Below are 24,482 nucleotides of genomic sequence, written 5' to 3'. Positions count from 1 at the left end.
GCAGTGCAGAGAGGATCTAGCATTACATGACACCCCGTTCTTAGTGTAGGTACTTTCATAAAGAACGCAGTACTCGATATAGATCTCACATTCTTTTGTCGTTAAGAACGACGCATTTACATTTAACTTGGCTCTCATTTTATATTTATGTTTTTGATGGGATAGGATTACTTTTTGTAACCTCGTTACCAAAGCGAGGGCCTTATTTTCTTAACAACAATAACGTAATACAATAAACAATTATTTGTAGGTATTGTAATAGGACAAAATATTTTATTTAATTACAATTTATGTTAATCAGCATTGTATTTATTAATAACATAAAGTAAAACGGGTGATCTTCTCTTCAATACAGATACGAGTTCGTATAATTTTGATCCTGGTTCGATATCAACTGTCACCTTTTCCTGTAATAAATATTATCTAACATAAGAAATAAAAAAGCTAAAAAAAATGATTAACACCTAATGGGCAGATGGAATTTTTTAGTAATTTATTTTCTTTTTTTTTATCTTTGATTGGTGATTTTATTGCACTAATACATCAAAAAAGAGGTGTGAAAATATACGTACCAGCTTATTCGAACTTTTACTTGAAGTTCTTAATAATGTTTTTTTATCAACGTCTTCTTTCCATACGCCATTCCAGAAATTCTATGAAATGTAAAATATTATATCAGTCACTTAACGGTTATAATTATAGACAAAAAAAGATATCCTCCTAATGCGTTACAGATAATATATATGTTTATAACAGAAGAAATGGATAATATGATGCCAGTCGTAGCGCAGGAGCAGAAGTGCGTGACTGTAAACTGGTTGTGGGTGTTCGATTCAAACTCGAGGTATTGAATTATTAATATTCTCATTTCGTTTTGGTGCGCGGCGTTGAGTTCGACGGAAAGTGGTTAGCGCAGTGTTCTGACACTGGGCTCCTTCTACCTACTGAGCGGTGCGTGAAGCTGAAAAAAAAATGAAAATATTTCACGTACACCTGTTCTTAAGATATTCTTTGTAATAACATCTTCACTTGGATTTTTGGGCTTCGTCCCTTCTAAAATAGCTGACTGTTTAGCTACTGCTAGAACAAATTCTGGTGGTGCCTATGAAATAAAAAAAAACTGTTAATACATATTTACGTAATTTCAGTTTTTTAGTACAAGCTTTTAAAAAATAGGTGCTAGGTACATATAGATGAAAGTAAATATCCAAAATTACCTTCAAAGGAGTCAAATGGTTAACGTAATGTTTCGTCACTTGCAGCTGTTCCTGGCAATTTTATAGAAATTTAAAATTATAGATAATTTTTCATATAAAAAGTAAGTAGTAGGTAGTACTAGTAAGTAGTAGTGAGGCCAGTTGTTGCGAAGGGGCACAAGGCGTGACTGTAAAATCGACTGGTTACGGATTCGATCCCCACTCGAGGAAAGGAAGTATTTATTTAAATTTATATTTTTTAAGTATATATATATTAGTTAAGTTCCGCCATTGAACACGCAATGCTTCCAGAATTCGGCGGAAAGTGGGAAACGGAGAGTCTTCACAAAGATTTTTTGACCTCTACTATGAGCGATCCTCTAGACAGTAGCAGTCCTGTGTACTCAGAGTACAAAATATGGATTATATGTGAAGACTATAATTAGAAAACATAAATATTTGTAGTAAAATACCTTTACATCTCTGTCCAATTTCATTTCAGCGGGATCTACGGTATTGTTTTTCTTTAAAAAAAAAACATTATTTTCAAGTTTCTAGTGCTAAGTAAATGTTAAAATTATTTTAAATTTTATTATAAATATCACTTAAAAGTTAAAAAAAGAAAATTAATAGCGTAGCCGAAGGCATAGGAATTACAATGAGGTTTTATATAAAAAAATATAAGTGAATATGCTCCTCCTCTATCTTCAAGTGAAAGTCCCATAAAAATGGTTCAGCGCGACGGTTCCAAAGATTAGCGGAGACAAACAAAAAGATAGACAAACTAGGCCGTAGTGGCACAGCGGCACAAGGCTGTCACTGTAACGCGACGGTTGTGGATTCGATCCCCACTCGAGGAAGTGAAATAATACTTACGTTTGTATTTTCATTTCTTCGCTCTGAAGTCGAAGCAAAGCGCGGCCTTGAGTTCTACCACTCAACACACAATACCTCCAGAATTCGGCAGAAAGTGGGGAACGGAGTGTCCTAACACTAGCTTCCCCTTGCCCTGCTGTGTGCGGGATACAGCGTGAAGCAAAAAAATCACATTTTTACAAACTAACTAGACAGATAATGTTATAAACATATAGCTATATTTTAATATTTACCTCAAAATAAGGATAAGATAAAACAAAACGTCGTCCAAATTCGTAAAAATTCTCAGGTATCTCGTAATGTTGGTTGGTTCCAAAATAATCTGCTACACTACCGGCAAATTTTTGCTTCTCACGCTCCTTTTCCTTTATTAAAAGTGAATTCCAACGTTATAATAGAGGGGAAATCTTAATATGATTTGATTTTAATGATGTTATTGGTTAAATGACGATAAATATAACATTTTAATTTCCTCGCTCTGGTGTCAAAGCAAAGCGCGGCGTTGAGCTCCGCCACTGAACACGCAATGCCTCCACATTTCTATGGAAAATGGGCAACGGAATGTCTTAACACTAGGTTCCCTCTGCCTACGCTGCTGTGAATGCGGGATACAGCGTGAAGCTGATTTTATCTCTTGGTATGGTACCTATGCATTATTATTCATATAAAATATATAGCTACACGTATTTACAAACATATGTGACATACCAATTCTTCTTTTAGAAGATTTTCCTCATTTTCATCAGATTCATGATGCTTAAATTCTTCTATATCCTAGAAAATAATAAATTTATTATTAAAAAAATATTCAAAACAAAAACTATCAAATTCAAAAACTCAAAAAACAATACCTCGTCTTCATCATCGTTAAACTCTTGCACAAAATGATCTTCTTTTGATTGCAATTTTTCAATATCTTTTTCCTATAAAATTAACTTTATAAGTATGGTACAATTTACATTTTCATACTAATATAATAAATGTAAAAGTGTGCGAGGATGGTTGTTTTCGTCGAGGAAGTGAAATATTTATTTACGTTTATATTTCCATTTCTTCGCTCCGGTGTCGAGGCAAAGCCCGGCGTTGAGCTCTGCCACTCAACACACAATGCTTTCAGAATTCGGCAGAAAGTGGGGAACGGAGTTTGTTAACACCATCTGCCTACCATGCTATGTGCGGGACACAGCGTGAAGCAGTTTTTTTTAATATAGGTAATATACTAGGCTATAATCTATATATATAAAAGGACTTGTCCTCACTGACTGAGGTAAGACGCACGCACAGCCGTAACCGCTGTGCGTAGAAACGTGAAATTTGGACAGATGTTTACTTTTGTAATCTGGACATCTACTAAGAAGGGATTTTGAAAAATTTTGTATAAAGGGGTGAAATAAAAATGTAATAAAGGGGTGAAATAGGGGTTCAAAGTTTGTATAGAATTTTTTTTAAATCGGCATAAATTTTTGTAAAATTGGAGATTTAGATTTTTTAAAGTATTTAATTGAATACGTGTTTCATCGTCTTCTAGAATTCTCCCCCTAAGGGTGCAAATAAAGGGTTGAAAGTTTGTATGGAAAAATTCTTAAATCGCCACCGATTTTTATAAAATTTGATATTAAGACTCTTAAAAATATTTAATTGAACATGTGTTCCATGGTTTTCTAGAATTCACCCCCTAAGGGTGCAAAAATTGAAAGTTTGTATGGAAAAGTCGTTATTTCGCCACCGATTTTTATAAAATTTCAAATTTAGACTCTTAAAAATATTTCATTGAATACATGTTTCATGGGTTATTAGAATTCACTCCTATATACGCAAGCGAAGCTGCGCGCGTCCGCTAGTATAATAATAACTTTAAACGGGTAAAGCCGTGGATGTGTCGCTATTATGTACATATATAAAAGACAGTATTAATAAAAAATATAACGAAAATAAATAAACTATCATAATGAATATATAAATAAAAACTATCAAATTCAAAGAGTCAAAGAACAATACCTTGACTTCATCATCGTTTAAATCTTGCCCAGAATGTTCTTCTCTTGATTTCACTTGGCCAAGATATTTTTCCTATAAAATTAACTTTCTTGCTTTATAAGTATGGCACAACAATTCTTAGTTGCGTACTAATATTATAAATGTAAAAGTTTGCGAGGATGGATGTTTGTTCCACTTTCACGCAAAAATCACTAGACGGATTTAGATTAAACTTCACAGTTATATAGCTTGTACATCAGAATAACATAAAGTCTGTGGATGGGTGGCTATTAGGTACATATCTATATAAAATACACTATTAATAAAAAAATATAAATATATTTCTACCTCTTTGTATATTAGTAACATATCAGTAGGTATATAAAATGAGCTACTTGCATGACTATCCTCGTTATGTAAAGCATTATTGTCATTTTCTTCTGCATTTTCTTCGGCATTTTCTTCAGCATTTTCTTCGGCATCTTCTACGGCATTTTCTTCGGCGTTTACTTCAGAATCCTAGAAAACAATTCACTTATAAATAAATATAAAGGATATATAAAAAAACAAGAAACTGATTGTTATTGGTTACAAGTGCAGCGGGTGAAGCCGCTTTTGGGTCGATAATATAAAATATATTTACTTGTATTGTATATTATGCTACTCTTTTACATTTTTTAACGATAATTTTCACTTCCTGTATATCAATTTCTTAGAATAGCCGTTATTGACGCACTTTTTCCTATTTTTTTATAGTGGCTGTTCTAATGCAACACTTTACAGCGGGTCCAATTATATTTTCAATTAAGCCGTCTAGAAATTAATTCAAATGTTTTCACAAAATTGCTTTCAAACCTATCCAGCCTATTAAAAAGTGTTTGATAAAGTAACAAACAAACATACAGTAGTGATTTATATGTATGACTAGCGGACGCGCGCAGCTTCGCTTGCGTAATTAGGAGTGAATTCTAATAAACCACGAAATATGTGTTCAATGAAATATTTTTAAGAGTCTAAATTTCAAATTTTATAAAAATCGGTGGCGATTTAAAGATTTTTCCATACAAACTTTCAACTACTTATTTGCACCCTTAGGGCGTGAATTCTAGAAAACCATGAAACACATGTTCAATTAAATATTTTTAAGAGTCTAAATTTCAAATTTTATAATAATCAGTGGCGTTTTAAAGATTTTTCCATACAAATTTTCAACCCCTTATTGGCACCCTTTGGGGAAGAATTCTAGAAAACCATGAAACATGTGTTCAATTAAATACTTTTAGGAGTCTAAATTTCAAATTTTATAAAAATTGGTGCCGATTTAAAAAAAATTCTATACAAACTTTCATCCCCTTATTTGCACCCTTAGGGGAAGAATTCTAGAAAACGATGAAACACGTATTGAATTAAATACTTTTAAAAATCTAAATTTAAAATTTTATAGAAATCGGTGGTGATTTAAATTTTTTTCCATACAAACTTTCAACCCCTATTTCACCGCTTTAGAGTTAAAATTTTTCAAAATCCCTTCTTAGTGGATGTCCAGATTACAAAAGTAAACATTTGTCCAAATTTCAAGTTTCTACCATCAGCGGTTACGGCTGTACGTGCGTCTTACCTCAGTCAGTGAGGACAAGTCCTTTTATATATATAGATAGATTTACCTTTAAAATGCTAACTTACTTGTTTTTTCATTTCTTCTGATTCTTTTTCTTCAGAATCTCCTTTAGTGTCCTAGACAATAAATAATTTATATGTAAATGTTATATATTTAACCAAGTAACTTTAGCGTACAGCTAACCTACATAATATACAGTACGGCCGACGAGTCTTGGCTGCTCTGAAGTTGGATGTAGAAGGTAGAAGGCTGCCCGGATTTGATTTTTGGACTTTTCATTTCTTTTAGATTCACTCACATAGCAAGGTAAGACAGTTCCATCCAATCAAGGATTTTTCTTACTTTTCATTATAATATCTTCCCGAGTGAACAGTAACGCTATAGACAAGAACGCCTAAATTTAGGGCAATCACAAATAGTCAACTGTACTGTTTATAATATTATGTAGGTAAAAGACATCTAATATATAATTATAATATATTTTTTAATTATTTATTTATTTATTAAGAACAACTAACAAAACATACAGTTAATCGCATATTACATACACGTCTTAAAAACTATTAGCTTAGTGTTGCTTTACTTATAAGCTGCTACAGCATTATTAGGGACAGTTTCATATACTTAAATTAATTACTTACATATAGTTATATACATATTTATATATATTATTTATAATTTATGCTACGTACTTTATTTTTTTGAGAAAGAAAATTTATTAGTTCAGCAGATCCAGAATCTTCTTTATTGGTCTAGAAAATTACAAATCTGTTAATAGATGTATATAGAATATTATATATTTTTACAAAATTCAAGACGGTCTCAAGATACTTAATAATATCCTGAATTTGCTAAATTTTATAAATATAAAGTTATGACAATTTAATTCCGCCATTCAACATGCAATGTCTCTAATAATCGACGGAAAGTGAATGAGGGAGTGTTTTAACTCTTAACTAGGTTCGCTCTACCTACGGCTTAATTGTTCAGGACTGACTGCTTGTTTTCATAAGAGTGAGAATGCGCCCATCATGGGTTCCCACCGCATGGAGTTCCATTAAAAGTATGTCTTCTTTTATTGAAAAAACAAGGCAAGCGAGCGTAAAGATCTACGACCCCGTGTAACACCAGAATCCGTTACCGGTCTTTAAGGTGGAGATACACCTAGAAACACTACAATAGGTAGACCATTCAATAGTTGTGACAGAACAACAGAATGTGAGCTCCTACAAAACCGCATACTATTGGTACTCCATGCTACGTTTCAGGACGTGGAAATGACATTTCCATCTGTGACGTAGTATGCGGTTAGAAAATTCAGCGGCAAGTCCAACAATGCCCATGATATACTAGAGAGAATGCACAGCAAAGAAACGTAGAGACGTAGTAGTGTTGAAGTAGTGTAGAGACACTACTTAAGTTAAAGTACAATTATTATTAATTAATATATATTTAAAAAATTAGATATAATAATAAAGTTAAAAATGGGCATGGACCTGGTATCGACCTAAATAATAAAAAAAAACTTTAGGACCATAAAAATATAGTACTTACTAGATTCTGTTTTAAGCTATACTCGTAATGTTCATTTTCTTGTGAATAAGAATTGTCTCTAGCAGCCTAGATAAAAATAAAATAAAAATAAATATTTAATAGACATGTTATTAAAGAGAAAAGTTTTCAAAAAAAAAATAGAAACTCAATTATTCGAATCTCTAGCTGCTAATTATCTATATATATAAAAGGACTTGTCCTCACTGACTGAGGTAAGACGCACGCACAGCCGTAACCGCTCATGGGAGAAACGTGAAATTTGGACAGATGTTTACTTTTGTAATCTGGACATCCACTAAGAAGGGATTTTGAAAAATTTTAACCCTAAAGGGGTAAAATAGGGGTTGAAAGTTTGTATGGAAAAAAATTTAAATCGGCACCGATTTGTATAAAATTTGAAATTTAGATTTTTAAAAGTATTTAATTGAACACGTGTTTCACGGTTTTTTAGAATTTACCTCCTAAGGGTGCCAATAAGGGGTGAAAGTTTGTATGGAAAAATCTTTAAATCGCCACCGATTTTTATAAAATTTGAAATTTAGACTCTTAAAAATATTTCATTGAACACATGTTTCGTGGTTTATTAGAATTCACCCCTAATTACGCAAGCGAAGCTGCGCGCGTCCGCTAGTATTAAATAAGAACTCGCTCGTTGCTTCGACTGCTTGAAGTAACAAAATATTTATTTGATATTCTGAAATATTTTCTTGTTATATTAACAATATAATTTTAAAAACAAATGGAATATTGAAATCTATTATTTCAGCCAATTCAATAAAATAATTATTATGCAGCAATTTTTTCGAACAAAATATTTATTTTTGTAATTGCATTTAAATTCGTTAAGCCGTTTCTGAGGTTAGCGTATACAAAGGCGTACGTACGTTTTCTTTTAAAGAATATAAATGATTACCCTTTCTTTACTTTCTCCTGAATTGTCATACATGTCAATCTGTGAAATATATTTTGATAAACATAATTATTAAAATTGATTAAAATACACACGTTCTAGCCGTACCACGTTAATATGAGAAATATATTATGTATAATTTTAGTTAAATTGAAATTTATTTTTATATCCTTACCCTTTTTCCATCGTAAAAGGAAGGCAGAATTAGTTTTAAATTAAGTAATTGTAAACTTAAAGAGTTCAATAGAGTATTAATAGATACTAAAAGGACGGCGCATCACGCATATTATTGCGTTATAAACTATCGTTAGATAGATTAAACGTAACTAATAGGTATGTTTTAGTATCATTACTTTTTTTTTATTTTAGTATTATTACTTATTTATTTATTTTTTAAATAAATCAGTTTCACGCACACAGCAAGGTAGGCAGAGGGAACCTAGTGTTAAGAGACTCCGTTCCCCAATTTTCGCAGAATTCTGGAGGCATTGCAAATCGAGTGTCTGAACTCAACGCCGCGCTATACCTCGACATTAGAGCGAAGATATAATTTTAAATTAAAATATAAATTTAAATAAATATTTCATTTCCTCAAGTGGGGATCGAACTCACAAACAGTCGTGTTTATAGTCATACTTAGTGCCACTGTGCCATGACTGTTCTCATTGTTTAACATAGATTCAGGTGAACCTAAAAAAGGTAAAGGTAGAATAAAATTAATTTTCAATAGGTACCTGGCAATAAGCTCTGTAGACACATAGCAACGTTATAATGAAATATTTGAAGCTCATGACTAAAGTGAGTATGATTGCAAGAAAATTTTACGACTATTTTAATGATAAGTTTTTTATTGTTTCATTAACTTTGTGATTTTGCTGCAATTTCTGTTCCTTTACAAATGTATTTGTTATTATGAAGTTGTTTATTGTCAAGGAGCTTGTATATTATATAGGAATTCCGTCACTCAAAACATAAGCAATGTCTTTAGAATTCGGCGAAAAATGTTAAACGGAGTGTCTTAGCACTAGTTTCGCTCAGCCTGCCCTGCACAGTGTGCGGGCACAGTGTGAAGCTGATGAACTTATGTTTTTAAATACACCCATTACATAATATATAATTTATATTCATGTAGTCTGTGGCACTGCTGTTAGCAATTTAATACATCTCTTGCCTTATAAATTAATTAAATTTTATTGTTCTCTTAACTTTTTTGTTATTATAAAAATATGTCCATCCATCTAAGGCTTATCAACACCATCCACTTCAATAGATGGGTCACCAAGCCAGAAGTAAAGTGTTGGATATGGAACCAACAATCATAACGATACTATATTAGTACATTATATACAAATATGTCCACGTATACGTTCCACATACATTGTAGTGCAGTCTAATACTTACCAACCAACAGTGATACGATGGCCCTTAAAATATTATTTTATTAATGACTAAATCCGATAAATACCGACTTTTAATTGGTTTTCCTTAAATCATATAAGTATTCTACATAACATTTCTTTACGAGGAATGTTAGAATACCAACGAGAACCAGAACATTTTCTGTGTTATTTTAACAATTTCTTTAGTGTTGATATTGTAACACTCCTCGTAAATGCTACATTCATCAATATTCATAGTTGATAAGAATTTAATATCCTGTGGATTTAGTAACGTAATTATTAAATTTTAACATTTTATTAATCATATATAATTTCTATATTCCAATAATAATATAAAAAATCAGTTTTGCACATCACAATGAAAACATTTATATTTACTTCGGTAATTTATTAAAAAAAATGTATTAATAAAAGAATTTATCAATTGGCAACACTCAGATGATCGTTCATAAGCAAATTGACAAAAGCGAAGTAGAAGTCAGCTGAACAATGCATCTTTATTTATTTATTATTTTGTGATTAAAATTTATTGGCATGTAGCTGGTGATCAGCGCTTTAATATTTCAATGTTAATTTTTGAAACACTCCCCTATTTTCCTTTTAGTTTTAAAGTTATTAATTAGTGTATAGTGTTTATTATATTAAAATGTTTGGAAGGCCGAGATGCAGAGAGTGGACGCCTTTGACCACTCAACAATTACGTCTTCGTAGCTTAATTCAGGTAAAATAAGATTAACACGAATTTAAATTATTTTATTCACGTGCCAATTTCTTGGTAAGAATTTACCAACAAACGCCTACACTCATCTGTCATACGTCATTTTTTTAATATATCTCCCGAGTTAAATGATATCTTAATGAGTATACTTTTATTAATAAACCACACGACTTTGCGCAGTCTATAATCTACCAAAAAATAAACATTATTTTTTTATTACAATTACAGCAACAATATTTATTTACATAGAATGTGCAGTTCATTGTTTATTTTTTCATTTAATTGCATAAAATATTACAAAATATATGATTATTGTGTAAGTAAAACATTAGTCAGACTTGCATTTTATGAAAATCTATTATGGGGCAGAGACAGCATCTCATATTAAATGTGATGTTTGTGTGGTCAATCCTCATTTGATCCTAAAAATGATGTTTAAATTATTTCTCTGGTAGACTACACCACACTTTGATGTTGTACCGGAGCAAGGAATTGAGAATAATTCATTCTGCTGAGTGGGAGTCAAACAATTAATAAAAATATTCCTGTAACTAGCTTTTGACTGTTTGTAATCTATATGAAAATAAAATTATACAATTTTATATTGAAAAATCATTAAGTAAGTAGAGAGAAAGGCACTTGAGTGTAAATATCATTCAATTGCAATGAATCAAGTCCAGGTGAAAATATTTATATTGTAATGTTTATCAATAACATTCTTGTAGAGCTGATAGTTATAATAAAATAGCTTTAAACTTGAAACCATTGTGGTGCAGTGGAAATAACATAGTTATGGGTTCAACTCAAACAGCAACTGTAAAAAATAATAAGCATTGAGAAATAAAACAATTATATCAAAATAAATCCTGTACTCAACAGGAAAAAACAAAAAAAAAGTTCAATAAAATATCCAAAAAATATTTTTTTCCATTAAAACAATGTTTCAAATGCCTAATGTACTGACAAAATATTTATGCCATAAATCATTATGTTATAATAAGTGGTAGTTAACAGTAATATATACATTAATGTTAATAATTAATTGCCTATAAAGGAGATAGATCTATGTGATTGCAAAAACTGATTGCACATTTGAAAACTATTGTTTTTTTTATAACATTATCTCTATATTTCTTAATAACCTTTTTAATATTTATTGTATTAATTTATAATACATTTTTTTTTTCAGATTGTAGGCTACAACATAAGACCACCCGAGTGGTGTCATCACCAATGCAGTTATTATTTGACGCTACACCATACTACTATGTCAGCACCATTTTATACTAGCGAAAGAATATTCTCACCACATCCAAAATGGAAAGAAATTGATTCTGGTAAGTATTTTTGTATTATATTTTTCGAGTGTACAATAAAGAATATATTATTATTATTATTTAGCTTCATGCTGTCTGCAGCACATAGCAGAGTAATTTAGATATTGGTAATTTTTTTAAAAAACAATTTTTGTAAATAAAAAATATTATATAATATTATCAGGGTTAGGTTCTGCAAATAAGTATTTAAATTCTATTACAGTTTTTGTTTCATCATAATTTAAAGAACAGATAGATATTTGTCAATAAACAGGTGACTTAATAAAATATAAATGCTTAATAAATGATATTATGCTTTTAATAGATTTATTTTACATAATTTGTATAGATTTTAAACAGAACTGACCTTTAGAGGTTAGTGACTTTAAGTTGCTGTGAGAAAATATTATAATTTCATGTCTAGACATTTACAAATGAATCTGATATACAAGATTTCTAATTAATATTAATTTTTATAATAATATTCTGTCAGAAGATAAAATTATTGTTTATTTATTTTTATACAATACAGTCGATGAGTCATAGCTGCCCTGAAGTTACAGTTTACAAATTTTGCCCATTGTTGACTTGGGAAGGAAATAATCAAAAATAAGAAAATTCTTAAAATTAAACCTTTAAGCGACCATGTGTCGTCTAGCATACTGTAATAGGACCGTCATAACATAGTAGGACTAAACACAATGCATGTCTGTACGATTTCCGCTCAGGAGAATGATTTCATTTCCTCGTTTGGGTGGATAAAACGGCGTTAAGTTTCGCCTACCAACACTTGATGTTTCGAAAAATTCTGTCTCAACACTAGGGGTTCCCTCTGAGTAAAAGGAAAAGTGTACTACTGCAATAAAATAATAAATTAATAATTAAAATGATAGTATACATTTATTTATTTAATAACCTGTTTTTTGTTAAAGGCTGATTGATCTATTAAATGCTTAAATTTTCCATTATTTTAAAGTCTGCAGTCAAATTTTATATGAGAATGTTGATTCTTTTATTTATATATTTATCCTCGTAATATTACAATAGGGGTGTCAAATAAGAAATATTTTGAAAAAATGTATCAATTAAATGTAATTGATTGTTTATTGGTGCTTTATCATTCAAAACACGGCATTTGACCTATATTGTGTGAGACGTAAAACTGTTATCTCCCACAAATGATTCATTTGATAGATGGATCCCATTCTATTTTACAAAGCGACCTTCATAATCTATGTATGTCGATAAAACAGACTAAAATGAAGTTTATTTAATTTTCAACTTTATGTCTCTTATTATAGGGAATATTTTTAATTAAACATTTTATCATCAGATGATGAATTCGCGTCATTTTATGAGTGGAAATCCCTACTGACGTTAAAACAATAGTTTTCAGCCGTATTATTTCGTTTATTTCAGAAATAACTCAACGTATGTCGTCAACTAATGTTGTAATACGTATTTGGTGTCACATAATCTTGCCTCCCAGAGAGGATGATGACAAATCACAACCTATCCATGACACTGTCATCCAAACATGGGGTGTATATTTTAGTGGTCTTAGATACATAGGGGCTAATTTAGCATTAAATTTTACCTCGGATTGCTTCAAAAGCAATACTCTGGTGTTCCAAATGCAAGGTGGCTACTTTTGTTCGTATAAAAGTTTAAAACTAGACATAATTCCGCCAGAAAATGAAATGGAACAAGGATCGTTGTCTTCGGACTCGTCAGGGAAAACTAATGTGTCCAAAATAACCATCGATTCAGCGAGAATGTTGCATACTCATAAATTAATAAAGGAATCTAGGTCGATATCACCTGCGAAGATTTCAAGAAGATCCGATGCAGAATATTCTAAAAGTCATAGTCCAATCGAAAGAGGTTTTAAACAGAATTTTCCTACTTTAAAATCTTCCTCTAGTTTAAACTTAAGTCATAGAGGAGAACGTAGAGATGATAGTGTGGAAAAGAAAAAAGTAGACCCCAATCACATATATGAGCATTCACCAGATAATATAGATGTTAGAGAATTTACAACCAGTGATTTAAACTGTGATATATCAGCGTCCCAGGAGGACCTGTCGAATAAAATAGATTTGAGTGAAACGGCGGAGAGTTACGACTTGAGAAACGAGTCGGATGGTGTGCCAAAGTACAGATATTTGGCGCTTAGCTTCCTAAAATCGGAAATAAGGCCGAGTTATAACGCAACGAAATTGCAATGTTTACATCTATTACAATACTCTATAAAGAAAAGACAAGAGGCTGTACAAGAAATTAAGGAACAGATATACAAAAAGTCCGCTTTAACTGAAAATTTTAGTTCCGATTCTGAATTAAAATTAAAAGGCAAAAGTAAATCTCAACGAAATTTGTTTTCGCCAGATGATAATGAATCGTTAAATAAAGATAAATCGTCGTCCCAAACTGATTTGAATGTCAAAAATGGAAAAATCAAAGACGAAAAGACGCCAATGTCTAACGGTCCTCGGCTGACTTTGAAATTAAATGATCTCCTATCTTATAAGGTATATATTAATCTGATACAGATATTTTTTTTAAATTAGGTAATTAATAATGGTCTTGAAGTTTTTTAATGTTAAATTTAACATCTCCACACCCTGAGTTAGCAAAGAATGGAGGGTAGTTCTAAAATTTTTAAAGGTTTTTTTTTAAATTATTTTTCAGTCTAAGCCTTCTCCCTTCCAAAGGGCAGAGCATGTAAGACTTACGAAACAATTAGAAATATTACATTTCAAAAGGCTAATCCTCTCGGACGAGAGAGATAGCAAATTAGCGAATATACGAAGATTGAAAGAGAAACACGCTAAAATGTTTGAAGAAAATCAAGATATAGGTAAGGATGAACCTTTTTGTAATATTTAATTTTGATAAGTAAACATAAGTGTATATATATATATATATATATATATATATATATATATATATATATATATATATATATATATATATATATATTATCATAGATAACTAAGTATTATTAACAATTTTGATGAGATTTTTTTAAATTTTAAGTTATATAAGCTATGTTTTAAACATATTGTAAATATTTATATTTCTTGCTGAACCCGTCGTAGCATAAGCATTTGACTGTAGAGGCGATGGTTGTGGATTCGATTTGAGCCGGGGGAATTAAATATTTTCATTTCATCTCTCTTTTAACTAGGCAAAGCGCGACGTTGAGTTCCGCCACTCAACTGGCAATGCCTTCAGAATTCGGCGGAAAGTGGGGAAGAAGACTTTCTAATTTAACGAATAATCTTTTAACTATCCATAATAAAAACAATTTAATTATATTGTTTTTAGGTACAGAATTAATGCAAAACTACCACACATTGTCACGTAGAACTGAATCTTTGAAAGAAACAAGGGAATCTTGTTACTCTTTAAGAGAACACGCGGCTCGCTCTCACGCGGCCCTAGCGAATTACAGAAGTGATATGTTGATGCAATTACATAGTATATTTTATATAGAACAGGTATGTTTTATTTATGGGTAGGCGGAGGGAACCTGGGAACCTAGTGATAAGACACTCCGTTCATGGCAACGGATAAGGAAAACTTTCGTTCCCGTTCCATTCTCTTTTTACGAAAATACAATATATGTATAAACATTATAACATATTGTCTTTTTTATAAATGTTATTGTGAAGGAGTTGTACACTATCTACCTATATGCCCTAGTTTCCTCCTCTGGTAAGACAAAGCGCGGCGTTGAGTTCCGTTAACAGAAAGTGGACTAAAGAGAGCCGGAGGAGGGAGAGAATTCAGTAGTAAATTCATTTTCCTTAGCAAAAGCGCAAAACTGTTCGCTATTAACTTTTTTTGTTTTCCTATTATTTAACTATCAATTAATGTTGTAAACAGAAAGACACAACAAACTGGACAATAATCGACGTCCCCCTCCCTATATGTGGGGATGACAACCCCCGGGCATCGAATCCGGTGCCGGATTCAGTAGCGGCGGGTTTTGTAGCGCAAGTGACGTCACTGGCCGCCGCCATATTGAATCAGCCGCTTCGATATAAAATAACTTTATTGGGTTCCGCCAGTAAGATATTGGATATAACACCTGAATTGCCCGATCCGAAGTAAGTATTTGTGTTTTAATTTGATTAATTGATTGTTAATTGCATCGTGTTCTAATATCTTGGGATATTTTTTTAACGGTGGAATTTATAGCTCAATTTTTTTAAATAAATAATACAATATTGTTATTATGGTTTATTTTATTTTAATATATGTACATTTATTTGCCAGAGGTAATGATATAATATTTAAAATGCAAAATTTGTTGTTTGAAATAGATTAGTATAATAGGCTCAACGAGTCGTGGCCGCCGTTATAGGATTTTTCTTACTTTTCAACATTTCTTTTTCCAATTATGAAAAGTTCCGACAATCTAACTTGAGGACGGTCGCGACTTGTCGACCGTGCAGTGGTTATTTTTAGTAAGGATTTTATTTGAATATGAAAAATAAAATAAAATAATTAAGTTTGTTGTTTGAAATAGACTATCGAATTATAGTATTTAAAGAATTTGAAAATGGAACACATTATTCTAATTGACATAGTCATAATCTATCTATACTAATATAATAAAGCGGAAGAATTTGTTTGTTTGTTTGTTTGAACGCTAAGATCTCTGGATCTACTGGTCTGATTTACTTTGTTTTTGTTTTGTATGAAAGCTGCATGCTTCAGAATTGCTATAGGCTATATAACATTACATTACACATATATACTAATAAATTAAAATACTTTCTAATTTGACATGCAATTTATTCTGCCATGTTAATAACAACCGTCGTTGCTAAGGAACGGTTTGCAAAGTTTATTTGTTGTTTTAAGAAAACGTCACCCAAAATGAACTTATATTTTGATATTCATCCAATAATTTCATAAATATATTTAATAAATATTCTTATAGTTCAAGCAGGCGTAGCCGCGTCGGGGTCCACTAGTCTGTATATAAAAAGACTTTTTTAATAACAAATTTTATAATATTTTCTTTTTAATTTTATTTCTATTACAGTATACCATTATTCGCAAGAGGTGGCGATATAACATTATTTAGATACGCCATGTTTTTACTAAACAAATGTATAGCTCAATTACTATGGGGGAAAGGACTTTCGATACACGATATGAGACCGACTTTGGCCAATTTACATAAATTATTAACTACGCCTAGCAATTTGTAAGTTTTTTTGGCTTTTTTATGTTTGTTTCGACAGTTTTGTTTTTATTTATTTTTTTAATATAAAAATAAGGTATTTGTTTTATGATAGATTTATTTTAATTTTGTTTTTATTTAAATAAAAAAAATAAGTCACTTATATTTTAATGTATAAATAATTTGCATTCACAGATGTGATACATCAAAACTATTTGGCACCTACCGATGGTTGACAGACAGTCAGTGTCCAAGAACTCAGTCACTGAGGAGCTTGGTGACCGAAAGAGGGAAATATAGACAATTCAATAGGTTTAAGGTATGTGCATAAATATTTATATAAAATGGAATCGATTTATTGTACGGAAATAAAAAAAAATTACATAGTATAAAAAGTTGTTGTTGAGTAACATTTTGAGTATATATTTTTTTAATTCCATCAAAAAGTGTAAAATTATAATCACATGAGTGTACGTCAGATCACATGTGTGGACGGGAGATCCTCTCACAATGTTGCGTTTACAGACAGATGCTGTGCCATGATGACTTAATAAATTAATTGTAATCGCGTTTAAATGCGCACACTTGTGCCCCTGCGCTACGACTGGTCTTGTCTTAGTTAAAAATTAAATATAAATATTTACATTTCTAGGAATCCTTAGATCCACATTGTTCCCAAAAAACGGCGAACATCCACCGACACAAGCATTCTAGGAGTGTTGGTAGTTATCATGAAGATCAAGTGAGTTTCATTATAAAAGTATAATAGTGTCTACTTTTAGTATTTAAGTTTATGTCACTTCAGTTTTAAGTGTGTCTGATATTTGAGCGCACAGATGCACAGACTCTAACTAGGGGTAGTACTAATACAGTACAGTACTAATACAGGTATGATTACTTAGACGTTTGAAAAATGCATAAACAATTTTGAATTTATCAATTCCTTAATTCAATCCTTATTAAAACAACCCTTCTTTTTTCACTTTCGATACTTTACCTGGGGACCATCGATATGTAGATTTATTACATAATATGTATATAAATGTATTTCAATACTAATTGAATTCGAAATTGTGATTAATGCTTTATGTACTATGCCGATAGTTTTAGAAATTATTATACAATGGAAATGCCATTACAAAATTTTCTTTTATAGGATTCATCACTAAACGATTCTACAATGTCGATTATGGGAAGCGAGTCAAATATTTATAATATGAAATTAGCAAATTCAGAACAAAATCAAAATCTAAAACCACATAATTCCGATTCGGAGATATTGAAATTGTCTGATGGCGGAATTGAAAACGTGCGTTTCGCTTTAGGTGAGGAAGAACAACAATTAGTGCGAATATCGATTAATAATGACGATGAAGTCACGTGTTCGACATGTCTCGATCAAAATGTCAAACGTATTTGTTCGGAAATAAACGATTTTTGTTCCAACTCCAGTAAAAAAAGCTATGAATCGAGTAGTATCGATATAGCGAAATATATGGAGAGGAAAGCGAGCATCGAAATCGAGAATATCGATGTCTCGTGCGAATCGTGTGATAAGAATCGTGGTGGGCATTGTGATATCGAATGCGCTAATAGTGTGAGAGATGTGATAGTGATACCGAGTGCGGAGGCCATATTGGATACAGGACAGGATTTGAAAATAGAACATGAGAGCTAGTGATATAAAAAAAACGTTTTTGAAATACATATGGAATAATCACTCGCTTTAATTTTGAACACAATTTGAAAATGGAATGCAAGATTTTAATTTCGAGTACTTTTTTTAAAATAGAAGAATAGTTCCACTGTACCGTTCTACAATAAAAAATGGTCTTATTTTTCAACTGCATTACTAGGTTTCAAGGTCGTCTTTTATAAAATAAAAATAATAAATTAAATAAAACTATTTTAATGGACATACGTATGTCGAGTATAATTTGCTTATTAGATGTAGATTGAGAGAGATTAGAGTATAATTTGTTTGTGATTACAGACTTCCGTATTCAAACATTGAAAAAAAAGGCATTTTAATAGTCAAAATGTACGCGATGTATTGCGACAATAACTTCTTTTTTATATATTAATTTCATTATTTCGAACTTAGAGCTGCATTCAATTTTCAGATTTGGAACTAAAACCCGATATTTAAATTGTTTGTTTTTCAACAAAAAATATGGCTATAGTTTTCTTTATAATTATAAATTAGGTAATTTATGAAAAATAAAATATTGAGAAATATAATTTTCCTAAATTTAAATATAATTTACTCAAATAAATATTTATTTAGCCTGTAAATAGAAAAATACATTTAAAACACTTATGTTTTAAAAAACTTTATTTTTTTTAATGAATGCTCTTATTATAAAAGAAATAGCTGAATTATATTAATATTTCCTATTAATAAGTAAAATGCATAACCTCAATAGATATTTATCCTGTAAATTTAAATACATAAATTTTTGGCTGTGTGTATTAATTTATTTATGAAAGATTTCGAAAGTTGATTCAATATCGATTTTAATCAATTAAAAGATAAATAACTGAAAATGTATTACCTTTATTTTTTAATATTATTATTATTCTTCAAAATTGTTTTGATATCGATTAAATAAATCGATACCAAAATAATTTTACTTTCCATTGAAGATGGATTTTTGTTGTAGCAAAATAATGTATTGTGAACTACTTTCGAGGGAAATTTTAATTAAATAATAGAGTGATTGAAATATTTTATTTTATTATAGCTTTATCTTCATCAAATATTTTTTATCGATTCTAATAAAACATACATACATGTATAGAAAAGGATCGATCGTTTAATTGCCAACTTTGGAATAAAAATTAGGTCAAAAAAATTAATTATTTCTACATTTCAAAGTATTTTTTTTTGTTGTAAAGCTTAAAATTACATTGTTCTGCTTATACATAAATACTATATTATGTTAATGACCAAATTATATATTTTTAATTTATAATTATATAAATGCTTTTGCTAAACGTGACATTTTTAAATATTTCATATTGTACCCCCCATACAGATATGGTAGAGTGGTGGAGTGATAAGACACTGTTCCCGACGCACCGCCCAATTTTCGAGACATTGCGTGTTGAGTGGCGGAATTTAACGCCGCGGTTTGCTTTGGTTTTAGTTGGTCTGTCGAACCCACAATCGTCTCGATTACAGACGCTGTGCATTTTGCATTAAATATAGAGTATAGATTTCAGTATATTTTCAAAAGCTAGATGAAACTTTGTTTATATGTATATTGTATATAGAATCAAAATACGGTTGTTTTAGTATTAGAAATATTTAACATATTGGAAATGAATAAATCTTTTGATACTGTAATTGGCTAGAATATAATATATTGTAACATTGAATAATATGATTTTTGTGGTAAATATCGATTTAAAAACTATAATCGTATTATAGAAATAATGTAAGCAGGTTTATTCGGATTAAATGATATCAATATTTCAACCAAAATTCTCAATTCTTATGTGAAATTAACGAAATTTAACAGAAAATAGTATAAATTAAACTATATTTATTTATATATGCATTAATACTGTTCTACTTTGTTATATATATACAGAAAAAAATAAAAGTAAATATAATTTAAATTTGTTTTATTTGAAAAATTTTATTATTTTTATAAGCATCATTTATTAATTATTAACATGATAATTTATATTAACATAAATATGATAATTTAAACAAAAAAAATTGGACTACTTTAAGTAAGCATTTATATATATATTTAAGGAATGTATGACAAAAAAATATAAAAAAAAGATTCAATACCAATAAAGCCTAACTAAGCATCACGCGTTATCGTGCACATGACGAGGTAGACAGAGAGAAGATTAAGACATTTCCATTCCCAACGTTCAGGTAAAATAAATAAAAGTAAAAGGATATGAATAAAAGTCATGTAAATTTTGCTTAAATATATTTTGAAACATATCTCGATTAAAAGCGTAAAACAAGTCCTAGCCTCCCCAAACTCACACTCCATTTAGCCGAAAGAATTTGTAAAATACAAGAAAATATAATCTCGCCAAAATTTGTATATTACAAAAGACTACCATAAATAAATAAAATAATGAAGTGTTGCCATTTTAAAGCTATTGGTTGTGAATTTCTAAGACATATAATTAATGTATTTATTTGTGAATAAATGGCCTGATTAATTGACATATCAAAACAAAATATAGAAGAATATACATATACATACCTCGCTAAAAATATTTCGAATGAGTCATATTTTACACATCAATTAAAAACAATAAAAAAGTAATTCATTATATTTTTACAAATCATTTCAATTATTAATATAATCAAATATTAATATACAATATTGATCATAACCGAAATTAATATTCCAATAATAATAATAAAATAATAATATTGCACAATTACATCAAAATAAACACTGGCAACACTTATTTTTTTTAAATGAGGCTCAAATGAAATAGTACCCAGAGCCATTTTCAATTTATTAAATAAAATAACTTTATACTAACAAATAATCGAGAAATCGTTTACGTGTTTTAAATATCGTTTTTATTGTTATACAAATGTGCATATGAAATTATAAAGACGTTTCAGATTCAATTATATTATTATTATTAATAGTCCATTATAATTGCTATAATTTTGAGCCTATAACAGTTACTTTATAGGCTAATTATCTTATTATTCGTTTTTTTTCTGTTCCTTATCAAATTAGCATTTGGCTTCATTTTTAAATAAAAAACCATTTACAATAAAAGAAAGATTTAAAAGGTACTCTGTTAAGATAATTAGCCCAAAAAGCATTAACCTTAACCAAGTTATCACTTTTATATAAACATGTATTTCCGTCTCTTTCTCTTTTCGTACTAATTATATGCCGTTTCGCTCGCACGTACCAAAAAAGAAAGAGCCAGAACATCTATTAGTGAGTAAGCTTAATATTTTATATATTAAGAACGTATTTTGACTAGTAACTTGGTGGATATGTCATACAATCTAAAGGCTCGTGGGTAACTACACTATTACTAATCTATACAATTATATGAATAAACCTTTGTGCGATTATTTTAAATGGAAAGAGAATTAAGGCCTTATTTTATTACTAAAGCTTTTAATTATATTGAAAGTCTACATATTTTAATGCTTACAGTAAATATGGCGGCTTATTCATACAATTGTATGAAAATCTATTGTTAAATACAGACGTTACATTACATAAATCACTGCAAGAGTAGACTAGCCGTACATTAACACTAGGAGTTCAGTCAATTCACCATCCAATCATAAAAATGAACAATCGATTTTTTATTTATTTTTTCACATTTTCAATTAGTAACAATTATTAGAAAAATATCAAGAAGATCGAATATAAAAAAGTTTCTGATTTAAGCTCATCGGTAAAATATTCATGGAGGTAATATATAAAGTAGGCAAAATGACAGGTAAATGTCATTGCACAAGTCAAAGTGACATTGACGTTGTCAAAAAGAATAGCTTAGCATTTTTAATCTGTATTTCGAATTAAAAAATTGCCGCGTTCAATATATTAAATCCACGATAATCACTTAAACGATTGAATCGAATACGTTTGGAAATATTTACATACGTAAGTTAAGTTATTGCGATATCATAAGTAGTGTCTAGTCGATACACACATATGAAAAAATATATTCATTTAAAGACAGCGTACTAAGAAAATATAGTGAATTATATTATAATATTATGTATATACATAGAATAGTTAGTGAATCGAATACTGACAGCGGAAACACTGGAAATTCGTAATGCAAATAAATATATATATGGTTATTCTATGTTAATATCTAAAGCCATTTATTTGGTGTTTTTATGATTAATAAGTTTAAATCGTAATCAAACCTAAAAAATCGATATTAAATAACTTGGCACTAAAAATGCACGCCATGGCCACGTTTCATTATACTCAAGCTCACTATAAAAGGCAAAACATATTAACATAGAAAGTCCAAAATGAAAGCTAAAATTAAACCTATAATACTATCAATAAATGAAAAGTATGCCACATAAACGGCCGTTTAACATTTTGAGAATTAAAAACGCGTATTTACAATTTATTTTATATAAATCAAGAACGCTAATAAATTTTATCCCTCAGACCTATAATCTATAAAAATAATAATTTAAAATTTACTATTAAAATACGTAAATTATTACTTTTTTAGAAAACGTATGAAAATTTTGAACGTAGTGGACTTTGAAGCCGCGCCTCTTGGAAACCGTCCAAGCGCACTGGCTACTAAGCCATACTGTCTAATTAAGCTATGTCAAAATTCTTATACGCTTGTTACAACTTAAATTTATGTTGTTAGCATCTCTGTTGGCAGATTTTTATAAATTTCCGCGAGCCAAGTATAATTGCTTAAACCTATGATTTGGCTAGAGAGAACGTATGGCTTAGTCTCAGCTGGTCAGAGCGCTTGAACGGTTTCCAAAATCGAGTTGAAAATTTTCCTTTTATCAACTTAGTTCAATTTTTTATGCGTTATCTAAAAAAGTAATTCTTCATTCCTAAGTGTGGAATTACATTTTAAATATGTTAAAAATACGTAAATTATTGTTCGACGATTCAATATAAAAGATTTTTTAATGAAATGAAAGCGTGCATCTATAATCGTACTTACAATAAAAATCAGCTAATTCGAACAACTGACTAAGATTTTTCGATTAGTGCCACGAACAACTGTGTAATGCGGGTTTTTAACTTTTGAGTAAAAAAAAATATTTGTGTTTATTTTCTTACACGGAATAACATGTTAATGAAATATCTTTCATTTCATAAATTAGGTAAACAAACTAATAATAATCGTTTCTGGTATCATTAATAAGAGGCCGAGCTAAACATGTTACCTATATATACCCATCTTTAATTTTTCTGTCATCTTATTTTAGTTATTATATTTTTGTTTGTGAAAGAAAAATTAAGTATATATATTTTATTATAAATGTTAAATTATATTATATATTATACATATAATAAATAAAACAATTATAAGAAAATATTTGTCTTCCAGCTTCACGCAGATACATTGATTAGTTACAACTATAATTGAATTGGAATACATAAATTTGTACCGATTTAGTCACACTTAATCAGCGTTTTTGGGTGCCATTATTAAACATACAAAGATACTGACAGTTAATAAACGCTCGATATTAAAAACTGCCAATATCTTAAATAAAAATAAATAAATCAATTTCTCAACATTATCCAATTAAATGTGAAACACGCTCAATGAAATTGAATTGAATAATGCCGACCCATTCATTTAATTGGAATTTCAAATTAAATTGAATCTATATAAATATTTAAAAACCCGCGTTACTCATTTAACAACTAACACTTATGTTGTACTTTCGACCCGAATTCGTGTAAAATATCGCAAGCCATTTCTAGATCGTTTCTAGTAATGCCTAACGCTCGTACCACGATGTCTTTTGGATAGCCCTCGCTAACTAAGCGGGCGATGTAGTCTAAATTAATGTTTTCATATGAGACGTTGTCACCGTACTTTCTGCCGTGTTTGTCGTGGGTTAACGGGTTTATTTTCTTAGCTGAAAAGAAATAATGTAAATTAATATTTATCTTCATATACAAATATTCCATTATTTTATATGTGGATAAAGATATCTATCAATAGTAAGGGAGTATCCATTTGACCT

General features: G+C 29.9%; 3 protein-coding genes across 3 annotated transcripts in view; 1 reads left to right on the top strand and 2 right to left on the bottom strand.

Annotated features, from left to right (window-relative positions):
* Positions 1 to 94: 94 nt before the first annotated feature.
* Positions 95 to 4,450, bottom strand: LOC146540971 (uncharacterized). The gene is made up of 10 exons (XM_085194143.1): positions 4,445 to 4,450; positions 4,071 to 4,142; positions 2,924 to 2,995; positions 2,781 to 2,846; positions 2,306 to 2,437; positions 1,670 to 1,720; positions 1,218 to 1,268; positions 992 to 1,102; positions 573 to 653; positions 95 to 407 (listed from the first exon to the last, which is right to left on the bottom strand). The coding sequence occupies exons 1-10, from the start codon at positions 4,448 to 4,450 to the stop codon at positions 294 to 296; spliced, it is 756 nt and encodes a 251-aa protein (XP_085050269.1). The 3' UTR covers positions 95 to 293.
* Positions 4,451 to 9,988: 5,538 nt separating this feature from the next.
* Positions 9,989 to 20,389, top strand: Uvrag (UV-resistance associated gene). The gene is made up of 10 exons (XM_085197846.1): positions 9,989 to 10,252; positions 11,439 to 11,586; positions 12,985 to 14,096; positions 14,257 to 14,425; positions 14,896 to 15,068; positions 15,457 to 15,680; positions 16,625 to 16,789; positions 16,961 to 17,084; positions 17,418 to 17,507; positions 17,922 to 20,389. The coding sequence occupies exons 1-10, from the start codon at positions 10,178 to 10,180 to the stop codon at positions 18,441 to 18,443; spliced, it is 2,802 nt and encodes a 933-aa protein (XP_085053972.1). The 5' UTR covers positions 9,989 to 10,177; the 3' UTR covers positions 18,444 to 20,389.
* A 314-nt stretch (positions 20,390 to 20,703) lies between these two features.
* Positions 20,704 to 24,482, bottom strand: part of Cbl (E3 ubiquitin-protein ligase CBL) — a 65,991-nt gene continuing 62,212 nt past the window's right edge. The window contains exon 13 of the mRNA XM_085198982.1: positions 20,704 to 24,374. Coding sequence (XP_085055108.1) covers positions 24,157 to 24,374 — 218 coding nt within the window. The 3' untranslated portion in view covers positions 20,704 to 24,156. The remainder of the gene's footprint in view (positions 24,375 to 24,482) is intronic.

This window comes from Heliconius melpomene, chromosome 1, assembly GCF_056956725.1.
Source record: "Heliconius melpomene rosina isolate 202511_hmr_F chromosome 1, ASM5695672v1, whole genome shotgun sequence".
NCBI lineage: Eukaryota > Metazoa > Arthropoda > Insecta > Lepidoptera > Nymphalidae > Heliconius > Heliconius melpomene.
This window is presented reverse-complemented; position numbering and strand designations above follow the sequence as displayed.